Source organism: Phyllobates terribilis, unplaced genomic scaffold (assembly GCF_046119375.1).
Source record: "Phyllobates terribilis strain yellow unplaced genomic scaffold, ASM4611937v1 Scaffold_186__1_contigs__length_3700242, whole genome shotgun sequence".
Taxonomy (NCBI): domain Eukaryota; kingdom Metazoa; phylum Chordata; class Amphibia; order Anura; family Dendrobatidae; genus Phyllobates; species Phyllobates terribilis.
In genome coordinates, this window is record NW_027362946.1 from 3,587,071 (window position 1) to 3,614,146 (window position 27,076).

General features: G+C 46.6%; 3 protein-coding genes across 3 annotated transcripts in view; 1 reads left to right on the forward strand and 2 right to left on the reverse strand.

The window, feature by feature from the left end:
• Positions 1-14,600, forward strand: part of LOC141212781 (uncharacterized) — a 30,807-nt gene extending 16,207 nt beyond the window's left edge. The window contains exon 11 of the mRNA XM_073665087.1: positions 12,764-14,600. Coding sequence (XP_073521188.1) covers positions 12,764-14,040 — 1,277 coding nt within the window. The 3' untranslated portion in view covers positions 14,041-14,600. The remainder of the gene's footprint in view (positions 1-12,763) is intronic.
• Positions 1-27,076, reverse strand: part of LOC141212792 (uncharacterized) — a 235,594-nt gene that overhangs the window by 182,413 nt on the left and 26,105 nt on the right. The gene's annotated exons all lie outside the window — the stretch shown is intronic.
• The window catches only part of LOC141212809 (uncharacterized), a 229,842-nt gene that overhangs the window by 126,114 nt on the left and 76,652 nt on the right, over positions 1-27,076 (reverse strand). The window lies entirely within an intron of this gene.

The window sequence follows — 27,076 nt, forward strand, 5'->3', positions numbered from 1 at the left end:
AGAGAGGTTCCTTGAGGGGTCTAGTTTCGAAAATAGGGTCCGTTGTGGGCAGTTTCCACTGTTTCGGCACTTCAGGGACTCTCCAAACGCGACATGGCATCTGATAATTATTTAAGCAAATTTTACATTCAAGAAGTCAAATGGCGCATCTTCCCTTCTTAAAACTGCAGTGCGCCCAAACAGTGGATTTCCCCCACATATGTGGTATCGGCGTGCTCAGGAAAAATTGCACAACAAATTTTGCGGTCAATTTTTTCCAGTCAACCCTTGCGAAAATAAATAAATTTGGGTCTAAATTAACATTTTTGTGTAAAAAAAGTTAAATGTTCATTGTTTTCTTCCACATTCCAAAAATTCCTGTGAAGCACCTGAAGGGTTAATAAACTTTTTGAATGTGGTTTTGAGCACCTTGAGGGGAACAGTTTTTAGAATGGTGTCACTTTTAGGTATTTTCTGTCATAAAGACCCCTCAAAATCACTTCAAATGTGATGTGGTCCCTAAAAAAAAAATGGTTTTGTAAATTTTGTTGGAAAAATGAGAAATCGCTGGTCAACTATTAACCCTTATAACTTCCTAACAAAAAAAAAAATTTGGTTCCAAAATTGTGCTGATGTAAAGTAGACATGTGGTAAATATTATTTATTAACTATTTTGTGTAAAATATTTCTCTGATTTAAGGGCATGAAAATTCAAATTTAGAAAATTGCGAAATTTTCAAAATTTTCTGACAAATTTTCAGATTTTTTTTTCACAAATAAACGCAAGTGATATCGAATAAATGTTGCCACTATCATGAAGTACAATATGTCATGAAAAAACAGTCTTGGTATCAGTGGGATTCGCTGAAGAGTCCCAGAGTTATTACCTCATAAAGTGACACTGGGTCAGAACTGTAAAAATTTGCCTGTCATTAACGTGCAAACAGCCTTCGGGGGTAAAGGGGTTAAAGAATACTGCCACTTAAATGACTTTTATGTTACACCGACATGGATACTATTCTTGTGGCAAGTGCTGCAGGTCAAAAATATCTGGAATGAGTTGGTCAACTTAAAGCGCACCTGTCAGCAGGATTGTGCTCAGTAAAATACATACACTGTCTGGTGGGTGACATTACACTGGTTAATACGATACCTTGGTTGATGAAATCTTGTGGTTCTTGTGTAATCTTTACTTTCAGTTTGGAGATAATGATATGCTTCGGGGCGGCCTGTAAGAGGCGCTCTATCTGGTGCGCTGCTTACATATTCATCTGTATGCTCTTATGGCAGCTCACTGTGCCTTCACTGACCTGCCTCCTATTTTACCTAGGCCCGCACTACTAGATGTGACGCGCCCCCTGGGCCGTGGGGTACACGGTGCCGGGCCGGTCGTTGCTAGGGGAGATGTCACAGTGGCGGTGACCCGGTCCATGACCCAGGGCGGTTAATCAAAAGGGGAATATTTACAGGGAATATTTACAGGGGATTTATAGTTCTTAGATACAGTTTGTGACGCCACCTGTGGTATGCGGCTAAAGGGAGCCGCCGCTGCGGAGCAGGTCCTCTGGAGGTGTTGGTAATGCAGCAGAGTTGGTTCAGCTCTCCACAGGTAGAGCTTAGCTCCAGGGCAGTGTAGATGTTGCTGTTATGGTGTAGTGCAGAGGATGGCGCAGATAATGATCACAGAGACAGTAAGGTGCAGTCCTCAGGGTTTACTCACTGTTTCTTAGACTTCCAGTTACCAGTACTAAAGTAACTTCCCACGGCGTTCTGTGCTTACTCAGGGAGGGGTTCAGCAAGCTCCCAGGTCTCTCCGGAGTACGTAACGGGACCCCCTTCTGTGTGTTCCCTCTGGCCGTCTCCCTGCACCTCACACCCAGTGTCTCAGGCCAGTGGCCGTGGACCTTGCCGGGCGATGTCTTCTCTGTCCCCTGGGTCCTCTATGGCCACCTTTCTGGTGATTAGATGTGGCTTGTGGCTACAGTACCTGAAATACTGCAGCCTCCGGTTTCCTAGTTGAGGCTTAAAGAACTCTGCTAGTTTAGGGACCGGTCCTCTCTGTGCGACCTGACCCCTCCACCTCCTGGCAGATTCGGGCGTACGGGTGGCCTCCAGCACTACCCGTACCCCTGGGGTCCATTCCACATTCCTTTCCTGCTCCTCTCTCTCTCTCTCCAGCCTTGTGCTTCTCTGGCTAGGCCCTCCTCCAGAGCAGAGCTTCTACAGAGCTCCTGCTCCTCTCACTGTCCTCCTCTGACTGACCTGATCTCTTCAAGATGGTTTCTCTCTATATACTATCCCTAACAAGTGCTCCCCTGAACTTCTTCCTCCACCTACACCCACTACATGGTTCCCCCTCACTTTGGTTCCCCCCACTCCAGCCACGGACAGGGCTCAGCAGGAAGCGACGCATCATGCACCTCCTGCCGGTCTGGAGTAGTGTAGTGTTGGATGGAGGTGTTAGGGTCCTGGGCAGTACTCCTTCCTTACCTGAGCGTGAGATACCACACCTCTGGGTGAGATGCAGTACCCCTGTGGCGACTGAACCCGCAGGGGCGCCACAGATGCATTATGTAAAATAAAATATAATTGATGAATTATATAAAATGAATTTTATCGATCACCCATGACAGCACCACAAGAGGGGATTCGTCCTCCAAGGACAGGATACCCACAGGCTTAAAAGGGCAGCACCTCTCCCACAGATCAGTTGTTTTCCTGTCCTTGATGAGTGAACCTTTGTACCGGAAGATCATTTCCCAGGCCCAGACGGACGGTTCAGGCAGCGGTATTTTCCCTGCCTTGGCCAGTCCAGGGTCCCTAGAAGCACCACAGTGGGTCCAGGAGGACTTTCACGGTTGTGTGCGGGCGCAGGTGAGCAGCATCCTGGGCGAGGATAGCGTGGCTCATCGGGTGTTGGCACGTGCCTGGAAGCGAGATACAGGGCAGCTGCATGTGCATTGCTTCCTTGGAATTCACGCCAGCTGGCGTTTTCCGGTCTGAAGGCGCGCCTCTCTGATGCGAAGAAGGCATGTTCGATGCCAGGATGCGCCTGAACAGCATTTTAGCAGCGGCCAGGGCATGACCAGATTGCACAACTGGGGCATGCCTGGATGAAGCGTGAGCCGCTTGACCGGAAGTGTGTGGGAACCGGGGGTTCCGGAAGGGTCTGGAGAGGTGGGGAATAGCGTTTCTCCGGCATCTAAATGACGGCAGGAGCATGGATCGGTGCTTCCTTGCTCATTGTTCCCTCCAGAATAACGGATATCACTGAGCAGCAGCAGCCTGATAAGAAGCCCCAGAAGCAGGCGGAGCAGCGTCGACCCCGTAGCAGTAGTTTTGGTGGCAGTGTCTGTGAGAGACAGAGGTCTGCAGGCAGTGGCGAATCCAGACAGAGGAGCTCCAGGAAAGTAGACGCGTTTTCGGCCTCTAAAGATGGTCTTTTGGCTGAGGTGGGTTCCCCTCTAAATCTCGTACTATATGATTGCCTCACACTGGTAAGTGATCTTTGTGAAAGCTCACTCAGTGATGTAGCCTTTCCCTTTTTTGTCAGTTATTGCCAGGGAAAGAAGTGTACAGCAAAGTCTAAGCACAAGGAGTGTGCACTTTGCAGAAATCTACTGCCTGACTCCAACCAAAAAAAAACTTTGCCAGTATTGTATAGAGCAGACAGTAGCGGAGGAGACCACTAACTCTGCCACCGATTTAAGATCAATTATCATGGCGGAAGTCCCTTAAATCCCTTTCCCAGGAAGAGGTTCATAGAGGTAAGAAGAGTAAAAGGGCTAGCCAGTGGTCCCGGGGTTGCATGTGTCTAGCTTTTCAAATAATGATGACGAATCCTCCTCAGACGGTAATGCTGGCCATCTTTGTTTTCCTATAGATGAGATGGACAAACTCGTAAAGGCAGTTTGGACCACAATGGGGATAGTCGAGTCCAAACTCGAGAAATCAGTTCAGGACATTATGTTTGGAGGCTTGGAACAAAAAAAGCATAGGTCATTTCCTATGAATGAAAAAATAATTTAGAGGGAATGGAAAAGAGAGGCTCCCTTTCCCCATCAATTAAGAGGAGATATCTGTCACGCTGTCTCTGCGTACAGGAGGTCTGGGGCCTAAACTGACCCTAAGCTGGGGCCCTGACTAATCCCTCTACCTGGAGGTACTGTTAAAGGTACAGAGGTCCAGGCCGCCAGCGTAACCCCTACCTCCTGAGGATCCCTGCACCTCAGTAATCTAGTCCTGAGAAGGACCCCGATCACAACAATAGGGAACAGGAAATAATATGCCAACACTCAGTACTTAGACGAACGAGACAGTACAAGGGTTAAAACAAAAACCACCTTGCATACAAAAACTACACCACAACAACAGAGGGAACACCAACGGGAAAGGAGATAAATGATAAAGCGAGGAAGGGAAAAACCACACCAAATACACTTAGCTCAGAACTCCAAAATACCACGATCCGCTCTGTTTGTCTGTATGAAATGCTTTCACCGACACTTCCCTAACAGACCGGCAGGCATTTGAAGGAGTCCCACTACTGCAGCATTGATTGCAGCTGGGCGAGGCTGGACCTCGTCTAGCACAGAGAGAGAGAGTTAACTCCCTCACTGCCGAAAAACACAAAACACCAAAAACTCAGCTGCGAGAAGTCAGGCTGTGTAATCGTGATGATCTTCGTGGCGACACACCCGTGACAGTACCCCCCCTTCTACGAGGGGCCTCCGGACCCTCAGGGCCAGGTTTATCCGGGTGAGTCGTGTGGAAGGCCCGAACTAATCGGTCTGCGTTAATATCCGACGCAGGAACCCACATCCTCTCCTCAGGACCATACCCCTTCCAATGAACCAGGTACTGAAGGGACCGGCGATTAAAGCGTGAATCGATGACCTTTGATACCTGGAACTCCAAGTTACCATTGACCACCACTGGAGGGGGAGGTAAAGGTGACGGTATCACCGGCGCCACATACCTCTTAAGCAACGATCTGTGGAACACATTGTGAATTTTAAACGTAGGGGGGAGGTCAAGATGGAATGCCACTGGATTAATTATAGAACTGATCCTGTATGGCCCGATGAACCTGGGACCCAGTTTCCAGGAGGAAACCTTAAGTTTTATATACCTGGTAGACAACCATACCCGATCGTTCACACTTAGGTCCGGACCAGACACTCTCCTCCTATCAGCCATACGTTTGTATCGGTTCCCCATAGTATTCAGATTCTTCAGCACCCCTCTCCATACTGAAGTGAGTGATGAGGAAAATCGTTCCTCCTCAGGAACCCCCGAAGAGCCCCCCTACTGAAAGTACAAAACTGGGGGTGAAAACCATATGCCCCAAAAAACGGGGACTTACCAGTGGACTCGCTCCGCCTATTATTAAGAGCAAACTCTGCCAGAGGTAAGAAAGAAGCCCAGTCCTCCTGGTTCTCTGACACAAAACACTGGAGATATGTCTCCAAACTCTGGTTCAGACGTTCCGTCTACCATTGGTCTGAGGATGAAAAGCCGATGAGAACGATAAATGCATCCCCCGCCGAGTACAAAATGCCTTCCAGAACTTGGACACAAACTGAGACCCCCGATCCGACACCACATCGGAGGGTACCCCGTGAAGCCTCACAATCTCCCCAATGAACACCTGCGCAAGAGTTTTAGCATTTGGAAGAGCAGGAAGAGCGATAAAATGTGCCATCTTGCTGAACCTGTCTACTACAACGAGAATGACCGTTTTACCCGAAGACGGCAGGAGGTCCGTAATAAAGTCCATAGACAGATGAGTCCAAGGACGCTCCGGGATCTTCAAAGGTAAGATGGCCCCAGACGGACGGGTATGTGGGGTCTTAGAGCGCGCACAAACCCCACAGGACGCAACAAAATTTACCACCTCTATATGTAAGTTAGGCCACCAAAACCGACGCGAGAGTAGATCCACAGTTGCTTTACTCCCTGGGTGTCTTGCCAAAGCTGAGTTATGGTGTGCCTCGATCACCTTTTGTCGTAACTGATCTGGAACAAACAGTCTCCCTGGAGGTCCAACAGGGGCATCCCCCTGAGCCTCCAATACCTCCTCCTCAAGCTCAGAGCATACTACCGACACCACCACCCCCTCTTGAAGGATAGGAACCGGGTCATCCGTATTCCCGGCCCCAGGGAAACTACGAGATAAGGCATCCGCCTTCACATTTTTTGACCCAGGACGATATGTAACGACAAAATTAAACCTGGTAAAAAACAACGACCACCTGGCTTGTCTGGGATTCAGACGTTTTGCGGACTCCAGATATAGCAGGTTCTTGTGATCGGTGATGACGGTGACCGGATGGACTGCCCCCTCCAAAAAATGGCGCCACTCCTCAAAAGCTAGCTTAATGGCCAAGAGTTCCCTATTGCCGACATCGTAATTCCTCTCAGCGGACGACAATTTTTTAGAGAAAAAGGCGCACGGATGCCACTTACCAGGGGACGAACCTTGTGACAATACTGCTCCCACCCCTACTTCGGAAGCGTCTACCTCTACAATGAATGGCTGTGACGCATCAGGTTGAATGATTATGGGTGCCGAGGCAAAACTTTTTTCAAGGAGGAGAAAGCTTGACAAGCCTTGTCAGACCACCTAGAAAAATCCGTCCCCTTTTTTGTCATGTCTATGAGAGGTTTAACCATGGACGAGAAATTACGAATGAACTTCCGGTAATAATTAGCAAACCCCAGGAAACGTTGTAGTGCCTTAAGATTCTATGGCAGATCCCACTCAAGAACTGCCCGCACTTTCCCAGGGTCCATACGAAAACCGGACGCTGAAACCAGGAAGCCTGGAGTTCCTGTACGGCGAACACACACTTTTCCCATTTGGCATACAGTTTATTATCCCGCAAGATCTGTAACACCTGCCTAACGTGCTCCTGATGAGACACCAGATCCGGCGAGTAAATTAAGATATCATCCAGATATATGACAACAAACTGTCCCACCAGGCGGCGAAAAATGTCATTAACAAAGTGTTGGAACACCGCCGGGGCATTAGTCAGACCGAATGGCATGACAAGGTTCTCATAATGCCCCTCCGGAGTGTTAAACGCCGTCTTCCACTCATCCCCCTCCTTCATCCTAATCAGATTGTACGCCCCCCGAGATCCAACTTAGAGAACCATTTGGCGCCCACGATCTGATTAAAGAGATCGGGAATAAGTGGGAGCAAATACGGATCTCGGACCTTAATCCGATTAAGTTCACCGAAATCCAGGCAAGGGCGTAGGCCTCCATCTTTCTTCTTCACAAAGAAGAACCCCGCGGCCACCGGGGAAGATGAAGGTCTAATATGCCCCTTAGCCAGACTTTCAGAAATATAATCCTTCATGGCCTGCCTCTCAGGACCAGAAAGGTTATACAACCTAGCTTTAGGTAACTTGGCCTCAGGGAGCAGTTTTACAGAACAGTCATACTCGCGATGAGGAGGTAGTTCCTGACACCCTTTCTCCGAGAGTACATCCTCAAAGTCCGCCAGAAATGGAGGTAAGACCCTAGGAGTAACCGCACCGATGACCGTATTCATGCAGTTTTTATTACAGAATTTACTCCATTGGCTTATCTCTCTGGATTGCCAATTAATAACCGGGTTATGCATAATTAACCAAGGAAGGCCCAACACTATAGGAGTGGAAAGACCCTCCAATACGTAGCAAGACAACAGTTCTTTATGTATAGCCCCCACTTGAAGTTTTACGTTATGCACAGATTGCAAAAAACTTCCCTGACCGAGGGGCCTGGCATCAATCGAGAATATGGGGATGGGTTTAGCCAATTCACTCAATCACATACCTTGAACCCGGGCAAACCGAGCGTCCACCAGATTAGCCCCGGCACCACTATCCAGAAGAACAGATATCCTCTCAGTTCTCGTACCCACCACCACCTCCGCCGGTACGAGAAACTGAGATGAACCTAGGGACGAAATACCTACTCCCAGATTGCCGTCCACCACACAACCTGGGATCAACAGTTTTCCGACGACTCTTCACTCTGCAAGGGACGGGATGGACACTCCCCAATAAAATGTCCCTTTCTCCCGCAGAAGAAACACCTTCCTGTCTTATGGCGCACCACCGGTCCCCTCCCCCGAAATGATGTCCCTCCTAATTGCATAGGCTCCTCTGGACTGACCAGGGAACCCTCCATATAAGGAACACCTGTAGAAGGTGGAGTCATCACAGAGGGTGGAGTTACCCCGCACCTCTCCCGAAGCCGTCTGTCAATGCGAATAGCAAGGGCCATAACGGCTTCCAGTGACGCGGGAGGGTCATACTGTGCCAAAACATCCTTTAATTTGTCGGATAAACCTTGACAAAACTGGCTCCTAAGAGCCGGGTCATTCCACTGGGTGTCCGTGGCCCACCTACGGAACTCCGAACAGAATTCCTCCGTCGGACGATCTCCCTGCTGGATCCTACGTAACTTAGATTCAGCAAGGGAGATCCGATCCGGGTCATCATATACGAGACCCAGAGCTGCAAAAAACCTATCCACTGACTGGAGAGCCGGGGAGCCCGGGGGAAGAGAGAATGCCCAAGATTGTGGGTCCCTTGTAGGAGCGAGATGACAATTCCCACCCTTTGTTCTTCACTCCCCGATGACCGAGGCCGCAGCCGAAAGTACAACTTGCATGCCTCCCGGAAAACAAAAAAACTTGTCCCGCCCCCCAGTGAACCTGTCAGGGAGAGCTACTTTAGGTTCTGGTCCTGCTTGCTCTTGGGGATACAAAACCTTGGACCTAACGTCCGCCAGCTCCATGGACAAACTCTGCAACTGCCGAGCTAGACCGGCTACTGGATCCATGGTAGCTGGAGAGCATCTTAGTGGGTCGGTGAAAATGTCACGCTGTCTCTGCGTACAGGAGGTCCTGAGAAGGACCCCGATCACAACAATAGGGAACAGGAAATAATATGCCAACACTCAGTACTTAGATGAACGAGACAGTACAAGGGTTAAACCAAAAACCACCTTGTATACAAAAACTACACCACAACAACAGAGGGAACACCAACGGGAAAGGAGATAAATGATAAAGCGAGGAAGGGAAAAACCACACCAAATACACTTAGCTCAGAACTCCAAAATACCACGATCCGCTCTGTTTGTCTGTATGAAATGCTTTCACCGACACTACCCTAACAGACCGGCAGGCATTTGAAGGAGTCCCACTACTGCAGCATTGATTGCAGCTGGGCGAGGCTGGACCTTGTCTAGCACAGAGAGAGAGAGTTAACTCTCTCACTGCCGAAAAACACAAAACACCAAAAACTCAGCTGCGAGAAGTCAGGCTGTGTAATCGTGACGATCTTCGTGGCGACACACCCGTGACAATATCCCTTGGATGAGCCTTCCTTGTCAAACAGGGACAAAGCCCCAAAACTGGATGCGGCCATAGTAAAGGCGGCTTAGATGTACATTGGAGATGTTGACTGGTGCTCTAGAGCCAACAATGGCTGTTACATGTACAGCCAGATCCTTAATCATCTGGTTGGATCATCTGGAAACCCAGTTAAAAGACACAATGTCAAGACTATGTCAAGACACAATATCTTGGCCACTGTCCCACTTATGCGAGGGGCTGCAGCTTTTCTATCTTCGCTTCGGCTGATTCAAGTTTGTTTAGCGGCAAGGTCAGCAGACATTTCAAACACTTATGGTTAAAATGTTGGCCAGGGAAACTCCAGGCTAGAATGAGACTGTGTGCCATTCCGTGTGAGGGGGAACACCTGTTTGGCCCAGCTTTGGAAAAGGCTTGCAATGCTAAAAAGGGATATCCTAACTTGTCCATCCCAGCCTGCAAGCGATCCTTCCGGAAAAGAAGGTTGAATTGAAGGAAGACCTCCACAGATCAAGACAAATGGAAAGATCAAAGAAGAAAAGGTAGCAGCTTCATGTTCGGAACCTCTTCCCAGGATTCCAAAAAAGTCAGTGATTTCCAGCCCAGGTGGGGGGAGACTTTCGTCCTTCTTCCCGGCCTGGGAAAAAATATCGGGAAACAGTTGGATTCTCGGCCTGATAAAATCCGGTCTAGAAATGGAGTTCCGCTCAATCCCGCATGGAAGATTCGTGGTAATTCCCTCTAGGTCTTTGTCAGCAGGGCAACGGGCCCAGAGGCCAAAGTCTCAGCTGGTGCAGAAGGCTGTCCTATTAGAAGTTTCAGTGTCAGAAAGAGGGAAGGGATTTTAATCCCCTCTCTTTCTAATCAAGAAACCAAACTGCTCTTTCAGGATGATAATACATTTGAAGGGCTTTATTAAATTCCTGAGAATCCTTTCATTCAAAATGGAATATGTAAAATCTGCAATAAAGTTACTCTTCCCAGAAGAGGTGATGGCCCGTCTCCGGGAGAAGAATGTATTGATTATCCTGTATTTGTATAATTTTCTGGTTGTAGGCAATTCGACCTGGCATTGCACTAGTCAGTTACAGGAAGTGATATCCACCTAAGAATGTTTAGGTTGGCTATTGAACCTTAAAAAGTCAAAGATAGAGCCCCTAAAAATACAGTAATATTTGGGGCTACTGCTGGACTCAGAGGTGCAGAAGTATCATTTCCCAGGCGATAAAAAAGAAAAGATCCGAGGCCAGATGTTAAGGGCCCTGAAATTCCCCATCCTGTCCCTTAGAAGCGCTATGTCCCTTCTAGGTTTCTAACTTTGTGCCTTCCGGCAGTCTTGTGAGCCCAGTTCCATACTAGAGCCTTGCAGTAGGATGTGTTAAGAAATTACATTTCCTTTAGAGGACACCTGGAAGGAAGGTTGATGCTATCCCCAATGTCAATGCAGTCCCTTCTTTGGTGGCTGAGTGTCACTAATCTGTCCAGGTGGGCTCCGTAGTAGACGTAGTAAACCAGGGCTTTTGGACGGGGACAAGAGAGTTTTTTGTTCCTCAAACTTGAAGGAATTACTTGCAGTTGAGTTGGCAGTAAGAAGACTCCTATGAAGACTACCATCATGTCAGGGGCTTTTCATGGTTGAGGACAATGTCTGTCACTGACTTGTGGGTCCTCCCGCAGATTCCAAATCTCCTTTCTGGGGCTAATTCACCATCCACAAGTAGCCAATCTTCATTTGATGGCATGGCCTCACCTTTGAAAGAAGGGTGCTCCAGGCTGTGGTCCCTCCCTAAATTCTTAATTTTCTCTATAATTCTGTCATGGTAACGTCATGGGTGAGTCTTATGATTTTTTTCAGAACCCATGACAGCACCCTTATAATCCCTCCTGTCACGTGTGTGTGAGCACTTCTTTCACTAGTGTTATAAGTTCACCGTTTTAGTTGTGATTTGTGGTGCGGGTAAGATTTGTGTTTTGGCAACAACCAATGGAGGTCCTATCACGCGCTGTAATCCAACTGATGCGGAGGAGAGGTGCCAACCTTTTAAGCCTGTAGGTTTCCTGTCCTTGAAGGGCGGATCCCCTCTCTCAGGGTGCGGTCATAATCCTGTTATCAGTAAGACTTTATAATGAAAAATCTGAGAACAAAAATTGAAATGCTGGGTGAAATTTTGTGGTTCCGCACTGTATTATCTCAATAATTAATTATATTATTCTGTAAATAAAGTCTAAAAAAAGTGTTAAACAATGCAAGAAAAAAATCCCCAAATGGCCAATGCTGCCAATAAAAAAATAGCTTAATTTGAAAGAAGAAAAACAAACCTGGCATATTTGGTATCACCATTTTCATAACAAGTTGTATGTATAAAACTATTTCAATATTTATGTAGCACGATGAACAGAATTAAAAAAAAAAGAGAAACTGTCTGAATTGCAGCTTTTACTTATTCTGCATAATAAAAAAAAAAATCAAAAAGTGACCAAAACACAAAAAAAAACACCATTAAAAACCACAGCTCGTTATGCAAAAATAATTCCCCATATACAAGTAATAGATCACGTAGGCAGAGGCCTGTCAATCTAAGACAGCGGGCAGAGAGAAGCCGCCGGGAACCCGCCTGTCCGACTAGTCTATTAAAGTATGAATTTCTCTAAAACGCCGCAGAATTTCAGAATGAAACGCACCTGGCTGACATCATACAGTCATACAGTCAGTGTCTTCTGTACACAGTCCGCGCATTGGGAGCCACTGGGGACCAACATGGCAGCCACGGGGGACTTTACCAGACCCACAGCTGCAATAATAACTCATGGGGGGAAGCAATGTGTACCTAACTATTTAAATGCCACTCAGCCACTACTGCTAAAGGCAGATGGTGGCTGTGTAACAAAATTCCTACTCCGCCTCGACTGAATGACATAATTTTAGATTGTCATTGCACATAAATTAATAAATTCAGGCTTGCATCTGGTTTAATGTCAGGCCTTTACTGTTCATTACCATACTGCTCCACCGCGCTGCCCTGCTCCACCGCGCTGCCCTGCCCCACCGTGCTGCCCTGCTCCATCGCGCTGCCCTGCTCCATCGCGCTGCCCTGCTCCACCGCGCTGCCCTGCTCCACCGCGCTTCCCTGCTCCACCACGCTGCCCTGCTCCACCACGCTGCCCTGCTCTGCTAAAGTGCATTTAAGGATCAACACTGAAATCAGAAAACTGCTGAAAAACTGTGTAGTGTCTTAATATCAGTATCTTGCTCTATCGATAGATTGAGATCTATTTTGGCATCACACTTTTAGTTGGTTAATAACTGAATTTTGCTATTTCATATAGAAATCCTAATAAATATAACATTAACAATATAAATATACAGTTACATTATTACAAATATGTTTGTTTTATTCTTGGCAGATGCCTTTACCATGAACTCAGAAAGACATATGATATCCTCAGATTTGAAAGCAGATGATCATGGTATCACACCAGATACATATGAAGAGCATGCCATTGCTTCAGATATAACATCAGCCCTTCACAGAAAAGATCTATTTTATGGTCAAGTGGTCCTATCTTCTGATTCATTACAGAATGTTGAGCACAGAAAGGGAGCTAAGGAGCGGAGAGCTCACTCAGGGGTGAAGCCATTATCATGTTCAGAATGTTGTAAACATTTTAATCGTAAATCAGATCTTGTTATACATCAGAGAATTCACACAGGGGAGAAGCCATATTCATGTTCAGAATGTGGGAAATGTTTTACAGACAAATCAAATCTTCTCAAACATCAGAGAACCCACACCGGGGAGAAGCCTTTTTCATGTTCAGAATGTGGGAAATGTTTTATTCGGAAAGAGTATCTTGATAACCACCAGAAAACCCACAAAGGGAAGGAGCCTTTTTCATGTTCAGAATGTGGGAAATGTTTTATTCGGAAAGAGCACCTTGATAACCACCAGAAAACCCACACAGGGGAGAAGCCTTTTTTATGTTCAGAATGTGGGAAATGTTTTATTCGGAAAGCGGATCTTGATCGACACCAGAGAACCCACACAGAGAAGCCTTTTTCATGTTCAGAATGTGGGAAATGTTTTTATCAGAGATCAAATCTTATTGAGCATGTGAAAACTCACACAGGGGAGAAGCCATATTCATGTTCAGAATGTGGGAAATGTTTTATGCGGAAAGCGCATCTTAATAACCACCAGAAAACCCATACAGAGGAGAAGCCTTTTTCATGTTCAGAATGTGGGAAATGTTTTATTCAGAAAGCGGATCTTGATCGACACCAGAGAACCCACACAGAGGAGAAGCGTTTTTCATGTTCAGAATGTGGGAAATGTTTTTATCAGAGAACAAATCTTATTGAGCATGTGAAAACTCACACAGGGGAGAAGCCATATTCATGTTCAGAATGTGGGAAATGTTTTATGCGGAAAGCGCATCTTAATAACCACCAGAAAACCCACACAGGGGAGAAGCCTTTTTCATGTTCAGAATGTGGGAAATGTTTTACAGACAAATCAAATCTTCTCAAACATCAGAGAACCCACACCGGGGAGAAGCCTTTTTCATGTTCAGAATGTGGGAAATGTTTTATTCGGAAAGAGTATCTTGATAGCCACCAGAAAGTCCACACAGGGAAGAAGCCTTTTTCATGTTCAGAATGTGGGAAATGTAGGTGTAATTAATACAGGTTATGAATGCAGTGTAGGAGGGCTTCTTAAAGAAAAACCAGCAGAATTCTTTCTAGTTGGTGGGTGATCAAATACTTATATCATGCAATAAAATGCAAATTAATTATGCAAAAATCATACAATGGGATTTTCTGTTTTTTATTTTTAGATTCTGTCTCTACCATTTTATGAGCTGCCTTGAATAATAACCAAGCTTATTCTATGGAAAAGTCTTATTTGTACAAGTACCCTGTGCATTGTAAAGTGCTGCCAAATATAAAAGTAATTATTATACATATAGTTGCAATAAAAATTATTCAACTTCCTTTCCAAATTCCTTTTATTTCCAAACCCGTTTTGCTGTTTGCAATAAACTAATGAAACAAGAACAATATAAAAAGCTCAACACAACTAATATAACATGTGGTTTCTCTAAATTCACCACAAAATTGCACATTTAATGACTCCTGCCATCCAAGAATGATTCCATCCCTTCATGAGCTGCATCTTGAGTACTTAGTAGAACCCTTTCCCTGCTACATTCAGAAACCCTGCTAACCTCATTAATATTCCTTGCATGCCTTCTGTCTCTTTCAATTGTGCCCTTTGAAATGTGCAGTCAGCATGTAATAAACTCTCCTACATCCATGACTTTTTCCTCTCAATTCCCTTAACCTTCTTGTTCTCACTGAAACATGGATTCAGTAGTCAGATACCACCGCCGCTGCTGCTCTCTCTCATATGGTGGCCTACACTTCTCTCATACCCCGAGAACTAACAACAGATCAGGCGGAGGTGTTGGTCTGCTCCTTTCAACAAAATGCACTTTTTCCCCCAGTACCCCTCCCTTATCTTCCCTTCTTTTTGAGGTCCAGACTGTCAGACTCTACCGGCCTTTCTCCCTGTGACTGGCATGTATGTATCACCCTCCGGGCACCTCCCATCAGTTTCTGGATCACTTTTCCACTTGGCTTCCAAATTTTCTATCTTGTGACATCCCCACTCTCATCGTGGGGGACTTTAACATCCCAATTGGCGATCCCCTTTCCCCATCTTTCGCTCATCTTTTATCGCTAACCTTTTACTTCGGCCTTTCACAACTTACTAATTCTCCTACACATGAAGACGGGAACACACTGGACCTGATCTTCTCCCGGCTATGCTCAGTACATGACTTTATTAACTCTCCTCTTCCGCTCTCTAACCACAACCTTCTTTCATTATCTGTCAAGAACTGTAACCCCACTCATGACACCCCCACTTTCCACACTTATAGAAATATATGCGCCATTAACACCCAGAGATTTATGAAAACGTTGCAATCATCATTTGCCCCAATCTCCTCCCTCTCATGTCCTGACCCTGCACTGAAGCACTATAACGAAATATTGTAATGCGCCCTGGATGAAGCCGCACCTCCTACACTTAGAACAACTCGGCATAGATGGCAACAACCCTGGCACACGCCGCAAACACGTTTTCTCTAGCGGTGCTCCAGGTGCGCTGAACGGCTGTGTTGAAAATCTAACCTGGCCGAAGATTTCATCCATTATGAATTTATGCTTAAAACATATAACTCCGCCCTTCACCTCTCCAAACAAACCAACTTTAACAACTTCATCATCTTATTGTCCAATAATCCTGAACACCTCTATGACACTTTTCATTCTCTCCTTAATCAAACAGCACAGGCCTCGACCACCGACCTCAGCGCTGAAAATCTGGCCAATTATTTCAAAGAAAAATTTGACCATATCCGATAGGAAATTTTCTCCCAATCCCCAAATGTTATGCATGCTCCTCCCTCCAACATTGGTTCAAAGTCAGAAAATGAGCAAGATGCAGTCACGGAAGAAGTGACCAGGCTCCTTGTATCTTCTGGCCCTACCACCTGCACCAGTGACCCTATTCCCTCACATCTTCTTCAGTCCCTTTCTCCAGCTGTCACCACTCACCTACCTAAAATATTCAACCTCTCCCTCTCATCTGGTATTTTTCCCCTCCTCTTTTAAACACGCCAGCATACAGTACAGACCAAAAGTTTGGACACACCATCTCATTTAAAGATTTTTCTCTATTTTCATGACCATGAAAAATGTACATTCACACTGAAGGCATCAAAACTATGAATTAACACATGTGGAATTATATACTTAACAAAAAAGTGTGAAACAACTGAAAATATGTCTTATATCCTAGGTTCTTCAAAGTAGCCACATATAGCTTTGATTACTGCTTTGCACACTCTTGGCATTCTCTTGATGAGCTTCAAGAGGTAGTCACCGGAAATGGTCTTCCAACAATCTTGAAGAAGTTCCCAGAGATGCTTAGCACTTGTTGGCCCTTTTGCCTTCACTCTGCGGTCCAGCTCACCCCAAACCATCTCGATTGGGTTCAGGTCTGGTGACTGTGGAGGCCAGGTCATCTGGCGTAGCACCCCATCACTCTCCTTCTTGGTCAGATAGCCCTTACACAGCTTGGAGGTGTGTTTGGGGTCATTGTCCTGTTGAAAAATAAATGATGGTCCAACTAAACGCAAACCGGATAGAATAGCATGCCGCTGCAAGATGCTGTGGTAGCCATGCTGGTTCAGTATGCCTTCAATTTTGAATAAATCCCCAACAGTGTCACCAGCAAAGCACCCCCACACCATCACACCTCCTCCTCCATGCTTCACGGTGGGAACCAAGCATGTAGAGTCCATCCGTTCACCTTTTCTGCGTCGCACAAAGACACGGTGGTTGGAACCAAAGATCTCAAATTTGGACTCATCAGACCAAAGCACAGATTTCCACTGGTCTAATGTCCATTTCTTGTGTTTTTTAGCCCAAACAAGTCTCTTCTGCTTGTTGCCTGTCCTTAGCAGTGGTTTCCTAGCAGCTATTTTACCATGAAGGCCGGCTGCACAAAGTCTCCTCCTTAACAGTTGTTGTAGAGATGTGTCTGCTGCTAGAACTCTGTGTGGCATTGATCTGGTTTCTAATCTGAGCTGCTGTTAACCTGTGATTTCTGAGGCTGGTGACTCGGATAAACTTATCCTCAGAAGCAGAGGTGACTCTTGGTCTTCCTTTCCTGGGGTGGTCCTCATGTGAGCAAGTTTCTTTGTAGCGCTTGATGGTTTTTGCAACTGCACTTGGGGACACTTTCATAGTTTGCCTAGTTTTTGGGACTGACTGACCTTCATTTCTTAAAGTAATGATGGCCACGCGTTTTTCTTTACTTAGCTGCTTTTTTCTTGCCATAATACAAATTCTAACAGTCTATTCAGTAGGACTATCAGCTGTGTATCCACCTGACTTCTGCACAACACAACTGATGGTCCCAACCCCATTTATAAGGCAAGAAATCCCACTTATTAAACCTGACAGGGCACGCCTGTGAAGTGAAAACCATTTCCGGTGACTACCTCTAGAAGCTCATCAAGAGAATGCCAAGAGTGTGCAATGCAGTCATCAAAGCAAAAGGTGGCTACTTTGAAGAACCTAGAATATAAGACATATTTTCAGTTGTTTCACACTTTTTTGTTAAGTATATAATTCCACATGTGTTAATTCATAGTTTTGATGCCTTCAGTGTGAATGTACAATTTTCAAAGTCATGAAAATACAGAAAAATCTTTAAATGAGAAGGTGTGTCCAAACTTTTGGTCTGTACTGTACATCTATTACTTAAAAAACTATCCCTTGACCAGAACTGCGCTGCTAACTACAGACCTGTTTCCAATCTTCCCTTTATCTCTAAACTCCTGGAATGCCTGGTCCACTCCCGTCTAATCCGCTATCTCTCAGATAACTCTCTTCTTGACCCTTACCAATCTGGTTTCCGCTCTTTAGACTCTACTGAAACTGCACTCCCTAAAGTCTCTAATGATCTACTAACAGCTAAATCTAATGGCCACTACTCCCTGCTGATTCTCCTGGATCTCTTTGCAGCATTCAACACTGTGGATCGCCAGCTCCTGCTCACTATGCTCCTCACTATTGGCCTCAACGACACTGTTCTCTCCTGGTTCTCCTACCTCTCTGACCGCTCCTCCTCCTCTCTCCTTCCCCTTACTGTCGGTGTTCCTCAAGGATCAGTCCTAGGCCCCCTTCTTTTCTCCTTATACACTGCTCCTATTGGACAAATAATCAGCAGATTTGATTTTCAGTACCATCTCTATGCTGATGACACCCAATTATAAACCTCTGCTCCAGATATCACCCCTGCATTATTACAAAAGACCAGTGATTGTCTTTCCGCTGTCTCTAACAGTATGTCCTCCCTCTATCTAAAACTGAATCTGCCAAAAACTGAACTACTTGTATTTCCTCCCTCCACTAACCTACCTGTGCCCTTTATTGCTATTTCCGTTTGTGGCTCTACCTTTACTCCCAGCAACATGCCCGCTGTCTTGGGGTCATGTTTGATTCAGATTTTTCCTTCGTTCCTCACATCAAATCACTCGTTCGTTCATGTCATCTACACCTCAAAAACATCTCTAGACTCATAACTTTTCTTACCTTTGACTCGGCAAAAACTCTTACTGTAGCTCTTATTCATTCTCGCCTGGACTACTGCAACTTTTTTACTAATCGGTCTCCCTCTTTCTAAACTTTCCCATCTCCAATCCGTCCTTAATGCAACAGCCAGGATCATATTCCTCTCCAACCGCTACACCGATGCCTGTTCCCTATGCCCATCCAATACAGAGTTCAATATAAACTTATCACGCTTACTCACAAAGCGCTCCATGCTTCAGCACCGCCCTACATCTCCTCCCTCATCGCAGTCACCACCCTACCCATGCCCTCTGTTCTGCCAATGACTTTAAACTAAAATCCTCCGAACTTCCCACTCTCGTCTCCAAGATTTCTCATGTGTTGCGCCAATTCTTTGGAATGCACTACTCAGGACAATTCGATTAATTCCCAATACCCACAGTTTTAAGTGTGCCCTAAAAACCCATTTCTTTAGACTGGCCTATCGCCTTAACATACTTATCTAACTGTCCTAGTTTAGCCCATATTAAAATTTTCTTCAAATTCATACCATTCATGCACATAATAGTCTGTAATGTACACGTACTGACTGGCGAACAGTTCATGTAGTGTTATGTACATACCCTATTTAGTATATTATGGCTATATTATATAACATATGTACATGATACCTTTTGTGCCCCCCCTATGTCCTCATAGACTGTAAGCTTGCAAGCAGGGCCCTCACTCCTTTTGATATGAGTTATGCTTATTTTGTAACGTCTGTATTGTCTGTATAAGTCCCCCTAAAATTGTAAAGTGCTGCAGAATATGTTGGCGCTATAAAAATAAAAATTATTATCATTATGGCAGTTATCACCAGCTGTAAACATTGCTACATACCCACATACCCAGACATCGGTTTTGCCTCATTCCTGAGGAATCTTAGCCCAGTCTTTATGGTTAACTCCCTTTGGTTCATTAATATTCTTGTGTTCTCGAGAGTGGTTGAAAAAGTTGTGAAGAGACCATTGCTTAGTGGAAACAAGGAAAAGAATACAAAAGAATTGCAAAGATATTGAACTTGTAAAGACTGCTTCCAGCTGTAACTCTAAAAACATTCAAAGTCCCAGGAACACTGACTACATTACCTGGACTTGAAGGAAACATGACCCATCTCCAAGAAGTACACCTTCACTGACCAGAGTTGTCAGCTCTAATAGTGTCAAAATCATGTCAATAAGTCACAGGAATTTTGGGATTCTGTCCTGTCGAGCGATGAAACAAAACAGAACATTTTCAGGCCTATGGATAAAAGTATTATTGAAAGAGGATGAATGAAGCAAATGCTAAAAAGAACACCCTGCCTACGGTGAAGCATGGTGGTGGCTGGGGTGCACTTCCAAAGATTTTACAGTACCAACCTTCAAAAATGATGGACACCTAGTAAATGTTTTGGAGTCATTCCCATTAAACCATCAGGAACTGTATGTGGAATGACTCTTTTGGTTGCACTTCATAAATAGCTGTCTTTATGTGGAAGTCAAAGCAGAATTTTGCCAACTTCCTCAGATTCACAGATTTTCCATTCCAAATTAATTTGATTCAGGTTTCCTCCCCAAGTCTCTCATCCAATGGTACTAGATTTCACCTCTGCAAAGCATCAGTAATGAAAGTTACAATCTTAGCTATGACTACTTTCTGCTCTCTTGTATATGTTCTTGCCTCCTCTTGACGTACCATCCTACTCAACTGAATGAGATAACCATTACTATGAGAGAGAGTTCCACTGAGCAGCTGATTCACTTAACCATAATCAACATCTTCAATGGATATCGCGCTTTTCGCAAGGATTTTGTGAAGGAACAGATTCTTATATTAATTGTGTGATGTGTTTGAATTATATAAGACTTTGTGCTAAGAAGAATTTCTGCTGCGACATACAGATATCCAAGATGGCGGTTGAGAGCTTCATATAACTTTAAGAACAAGAATGACTTTGCTTAAAGTGAACTTGAGATGATGATGGCCACCTGCCAAGAGTATTATGTTAAAGTAGATAAGTAATAGATGTAATGTTGCATAACTGGGTGTAACCAATTAAGTAAGACTACTGGATTAATTAGACAATTGAGTGTCTTTGTAGAGGGGCCCCAGTTCTGGAAACCCCCTTGGAAAACCTATAAAAATATACTCTTGACCCTCCCAGAGTGAGGGACTCTTGCTGAGCATCACCGGGTTGTGGTCTCCTTTATTCCCTCCCATCACAACGCCTGGGCGCAATGGCACCCCCTGCTGTTGGCAGATTGCCATAACAGATTTTATGAACAAGTTTATTCGACCTGTACAGGCATTCGCACAATTTCTCCCTCTACATTTCCGCCCTCTGTCAGTCACTGCAATGGAGCTGAGCTGCAGTGGCCGCAAAGAATAGTAGCCGAGCTTAAGTAGCTGGTGTTATATAGATTGTTAGAATAAAGACTCCGGTCCATCAAGGTCAACCTTCCTCCACCAGTTATACGTTCTCTATCGCTAGTTTATTTAAAACCCACAATGCCATTTGTTGTGATAAAAACATCCAGCCATTTTTTAAAAACTGTTCTAGTGTCTGCCATTACTACCTCTTGTGGTCGGCATTCCACAGTCTGACTGCTCTAACTGTAAAGAACCCTTTCCTATTTAGCTGCCGGAATCTCCTCTCCTCCAAACGTAATGAGTGCCCCTGGTTCTTGGAAGGAATAAGTCATGTGCAAGTTGTAGCGCCTGCGTCTCTGCCTCCTGCCCCTCTCCTGTGGCAGAGACGCCGACCCCCTTACTGCCACAGCCCCCGCTAAGAGTGTTCCACTCCTCCGTCCTCCTTACACACTGACACTGCCCGGGGTACACGCACAACTAACAGATCCCCGAGTACTGTGCTTGGGGGGGCACGCGCACTTCCTGCCTCTTAAGGGGCCGCACGCCATGCTGAATGTCCCTGGCCAATGGTTGGATTACACTAAAAAGACAACATCTGCAAGGAGTTTGTGTGGGTTTCCTCCTGGTTCTCCGGTTTCCTCACATACTCCAAAAGACATAATCATAGGGAATGTAGATTGTGAGCCCCAATGGGGACAGTGCCCATAATGTCTGTAAAACGCTGTGGAATTAATGGCGCTATGTAAGTGAGTAAAATAAATAAAATAAACTACTTAAGGCACCTCCTCCAACATGGAGGTGCCTGTGCAACGTTGTAAATTTGTTTGCTAAACACTCTTGTTAGTTCTCAGGTCCCAGTGCATGTATCTCCATTTACCTGCCTGTCCGTCAGCCTGTCTACAAACCGTGCCCGCCTGCCAGTCTACCAGCCGTGCCCGCCTGTTCCTGCCTCCTGTCCCTTGGGGGTCAGTTGCTATCTTCCCGAGGTCAGACCCGGATTAGCACCTGGTCCACCTTCCTCGCCCCTCCTTGGGTCATGGAGTAGTCAAGCCGCTGTACATCGAAGTTGAATTTCGTGAGGTCCCTAGTTATTTTCCCGAGTCTCTCCTTGCACCACGGCACAGTGGCTCCACCACCCATCCCATTACACAAGTCCTTTGTATTGATCTCACATGTATTTATACATATAAGTGAGATCTCCTCTGAGGCTTCGTTTTTCTAAGCTAAAAAAGCCCAACTTTTCCAACCTCTCAACATATGAGAAGTCTCCGTCCCTTGTAATAATCTAGCTGCTGCCTCTGAACTGACTCTAACTTCCGAATAACTGTTTTAAAATGTGAAGCCCAAAACTGGATCCCACATTCTAGATGTGGCCTCACAAGTAATTTGTAGTGACTACTACAGATTAAATGCAGCTATACTGGACACAACTCTCCATATTGACCCCAGTTCTTTTGACACAGAGGTAACTTGAACATTCTTCAGTCTTGTAGACATAGTGCAGGTTTGAGTCCTCTATCACAGAGGTCCCCAACCGCCGGTCCGCGGACCAGGACCGGGCCGTTGGGGTTTTTCAGCCGGTCCGCGGGGAGAGGGGGCCCCTCCAGCCTCCAGCAGGGCCGCCATCAGGGCATGACTGCCCTGACTCCAGTATGGGGCCCGGCCGGTAGGAGCCCCCTCGGAGCCCCCCTCTTGTGCGTCTCTCTCCTCATGGGGCCCCCGGCCGCATGCTAAGCGCCGGGTCCGGGACATCTAAGCGCTGCGCTGCTGCGGCAGCACCTTCATGATTCCCCTGACTTCCGGTCATGTGACGGCGCCGTCACATGGCCGGAAGTCAGGAGAACCTGGTGTCAGCGATTTGGACGAGCGCCAGGATTCTGCAAGGATCGCATGGGGGTAAGTATAACAAGTTTTATTTTTTTTTAAATACAATTAACTAGGAATGGGAGATGCACATGGGGGGAGGGGAGAGATGAGAGATGCACATGGGGGAGGGGAGAGATGAGAGATCCACATGGGGGGGAGGGGAGAGATGAGAGATGCACATGGGGAGGGGAGAGATGAGAGATCCACATGGGGGGAGGAGAGAGATGAGAGATGCACATGGGGGGAGGGGAGAGATGAGAGATGCACATGGGAGGGAGGGGAGAGATGAGAGATGCACGGGGGGGTGAGAGATGCACGGGGGGGTGAGAGATGCACGGGGGGGTGAGAGATGCACGGGGGGGATGAGAGATGCACGGAGGGGATGAGAGATGCACGGGGGGGTGAGAGATGCACGGAGGGGGATGAGAGATGCACGGGGGGGATGAGAGATGCACGGGGGGGTGAGAGATGCACGGGGGGGATGAGAGATGCACGGGGGGATGAGAGATGCACGGGGGGATGAGAGATGCACGGGGGGGGATGAGAGATGCACGGGGGGTGGATGAGAGATGCACGGGGGGGTGAGAGATGCACGGGGGGGATGAGAGATGCACGGGGGGTGGATGAGAGATGCACGGGGGGGTGAGAGATGCACGGGGGGGATGAGAGATGCACGGAGGGGATGAGAGATGCATGGGGGGTGGATGAGAGATGCACGGAGGGGGATGAGAGATGCACGGAGGGGGATGAGAGATGCACGGGGGTGAGCTGCACATGGGGGGGTGAGAGATGCACATGGGGGGGTTATGTTTACATAACTTTGTTGCCTTATGAAGGGCGGGGGGGGCCCCCAAAAATTTCTTGCACAGGGGCCCACTACAGTCTGTGTCCGCCCCTGGGATGAAGTAAATGCAGCTGAACAGCAGCTGTCAGGACAGCTGCCCTGTCCTGCTGCAGGGCGTGATGGGGCCTCAGTGATGCGGCTCCTGGCACAGCACATTATGTGGGGCTCCTGGCATAGCTCCTGGCGGGGACCTGGTCTACACTATATGATAAGTATGCACTAAACTCCAAATCCCTCCATTACCCCGCCCCCATATGACCAAAGCCCCGCCCACCCCACCCCCTCCTTGCTGGGCCATGGAAAAATGATCTTGCTTCAAGCCGGTCCCTGGTGCAAAAAAGGTTGGGGACCACTGCTCTATCAGAGTCATTTCAGGAGATCCACTAAAGCTTATCTGAAGGTTTTATTATGGAAGGTATATGGTTCAAGAAAACAAACTGGGGCTCTTATTGTTTTAACCCCTTCTTGTGATGTGTATTACCAGATAAAGACAGTTTGGCAAAGTACACTGCTCAAAAAAAATAAAGGGAACACTTAAACAACACAATGTAACTCCCAAGTCAATCACACTTCTGTGAAATCTACCTGTCCAGTTATGAAGCAACACTGATTGTGAATCAATTTCTCCTGCTGTTGTGCAAATGTAACAGACAACTGGTAGAAATGATAGGCAATTAGCAAGATACCCCTATAAAGGAGTGGTTCAGCAAGTGGTGACCACAGACTATTTCTCTGTTCTCAGCCTTTTGGGCTGTTGTTTTGGTCACTTTTTCATTTTGCCGTTGCTCTCACCCCTAGAGGTACAGTAGCATGAGGCGGTGTCTACAGTACAACCCACAGAAGTTGCTCAGGTAGTGCAGTTCATCCAATATGGCACATCAGTGCGAGCTGTGGCATGTGTCTGCACAAACGGTTAGAAACCGACTCCATGAGAGTGGTATGAGGGCCCGAAGTCCACAGATGGGGGTGGTGCTCACAGCCCAACACCGTGCATGACGCTTGACATTTGCCACAGAACACCAGGATTGGCAAAGTCGCCACTGGCGCCCTGTGCTCTTCACAGATGAAAGCAGGTCCACACTGAGCACATGTGACAGACGTGACAGAGTCTGGAGACGCCGTGGAGAGCGATCTGCTGCCTGCAACATCAGCATGACCGGTTTGTCAGTGGGTCAGTAATGGTGTGGGGTGGCATTTCTTTGGAGGGCCGCACAGCCCTCTATGTGCTCGCCAGACTGCGATTAGGTACCGAGATGAGATCCTCAGACCCCTTGTGAGACCATATGCTGGTGCGGTTGGCCCTGGGTTCCTCCTAATGCAGGACAATGCCAGACCTCATATGGCTGGAGTGTGTCAGCAGTTCCTGCAAGATGAAGGCATTGAAGCTATGGACTGGTCCGCCCGTTCCCCAGACCTGAATCCGATTGTGCACATCTGGGACATCATGTCTCGCTCCATCCACCAATGTCACCTTGCACCAGACTGTCCAGGAGTTGGCGGATGCTTTAGTCCAGGTCTGGGAGGAGATCGCACAGGAGACCATCCGCAACCTCATCAGGAGCATGCCCAGGCGTTGTAGGGAGGTCATACAGGCACGTGGAGGCCACACACAATACTGAGCCTCATTTTGACTTGTTTTAAGGATATTACATCAAAGTTGGATCAGCCTGTAGTGTGTTTTTCCACTTTAATTTTGGGGGTGACTCAAAATCCGGGCCTCCATTGGTTAATAAATTTGATTTCCATTGATGATTTTTGTGTGATTTTGTTGTCATAACATTCAACTTTGTACAGAACAAAGTATTCAATGAGAATATTTCATTCATTCATATCTAGGATGAGATGTTTGAGTGTTCCCTTTATTTTTTTGAGCAGTGTATATAATCCTGAGAACATTGCTGTAAGGCAGGGATATCAAGCTCCAACACACAGAGGGTCAAAATGAAAAACTTGGACTAAGTCACGGGTCAACCAGTATACAGTATGATGGGCCCCACCTAGTTCTCCATACAAATAATAGCCCCACATGGGGGTGGCGGTTCTGGTATTGCGGGCCAAATATAACAACCCTGCGGGCCAGATTTGGCCCACAAGCCAGAGTTAGACATGTATTCTGTAAGGCATATAATATTCACGGAGTATGGACGGTACGATACAAGCTCATACAACAATGGCAGATGTGGTTGGGCTTTTCAGCTTTACAAATCATGTCTACGGGATAACATTTCTGCTTGTGGAGAGTGACAAGCCAAGCCTGGCATGTCAGAGTGAGGAGACTTATAAGCCATGCATGCTCTTCTGGGAAATTGTGGAGCTAGAGCTCTAGTCCTCTTCCTCTCTGAAGAGGCGGCTTTACAAAAGTAATTGATAAGTAACATCAGAACTTTCCTGGCACAGTCAAAAGTGTTTAATCCACGAAAATGTGTAAAATGACCAGACCGTGCTCCTAAAGTTAACTTACACCCAGCTCACTTCAAGAGGTTGCACTAAATTGCGAAGGAGCCATCATCAAAATGATTGGGGCGACTATAGACTACCGTAAGTGTGTTGTGCATCATTTGATGATACAGGGGCAAGTAAACAGAAGAGCCGACCAGAAGCGCACTAATGCTTAAGAAACAAGCATTCCTTACATTTATTAAAGCTGTCAAACAGTCGCAAATCATGCACACGGGAGTGATTCAAACATATCACCGAGTACGCTGAAAATACTCGGTTATTCGCCCGAGCATACTCGCCGAAAGGGTTAACCGAACATACTCGCTCATCACTAGTCAGCACACTATGGCCCCCTCCAGGGCTCAACACCCTTATCCACCTATCTGTTTGCGAACCAAACTTGTATACATTGCGACCAACCCCAGAGTGCTGACACCCAGATAGGGGGGTTGTCACTTGGCGGCCTTGTAAAGGGAGCTCTGGGGGGACAGTATCTGGGCTGACCAGGGTGAGGGTAGATCCAGTGTTCTGAAGTCCCTGGGCCTCCTCCCTGATGTAATTGCCCTCCCCCAGATTGCATTCCTTCATTGTGACAGTCATGGCATTTTGTGTATTACTCACCACGGGTGGGGGGTTAGTCTGCAGATAGTGCCGCTCTCTCTCGGCTGAAGCAGTGAGAACCGGTCTTTGGCTTTGGGTTACGACATTGGCCCAGTGGCACACCAATCCTCGTCCTAGGTTGGGATGTGGGCTAGAACGTTCCCAGCATTCCCTGGCAAAGTGTCCCATGCATCCACAGTTATGGCAGTTAAGCCTTCCTTGCCCCAACACGGGCCATACTTGGGGGCTTGGGCAGCCTCCCCCTCTTTGTGAAGTCTGAACTCCCTGCAGTTCCTCATCTGGCCGATCTATGGGTCTCGATGGCCTCCCTGTAAAATCCTGTTCTTGACTCACTGGGGCTGTACTTCCACGTTGCCCGGGTCGATTAGCAGACCAATCATCAGCCAATCTGGCAGCCTCATCCAGG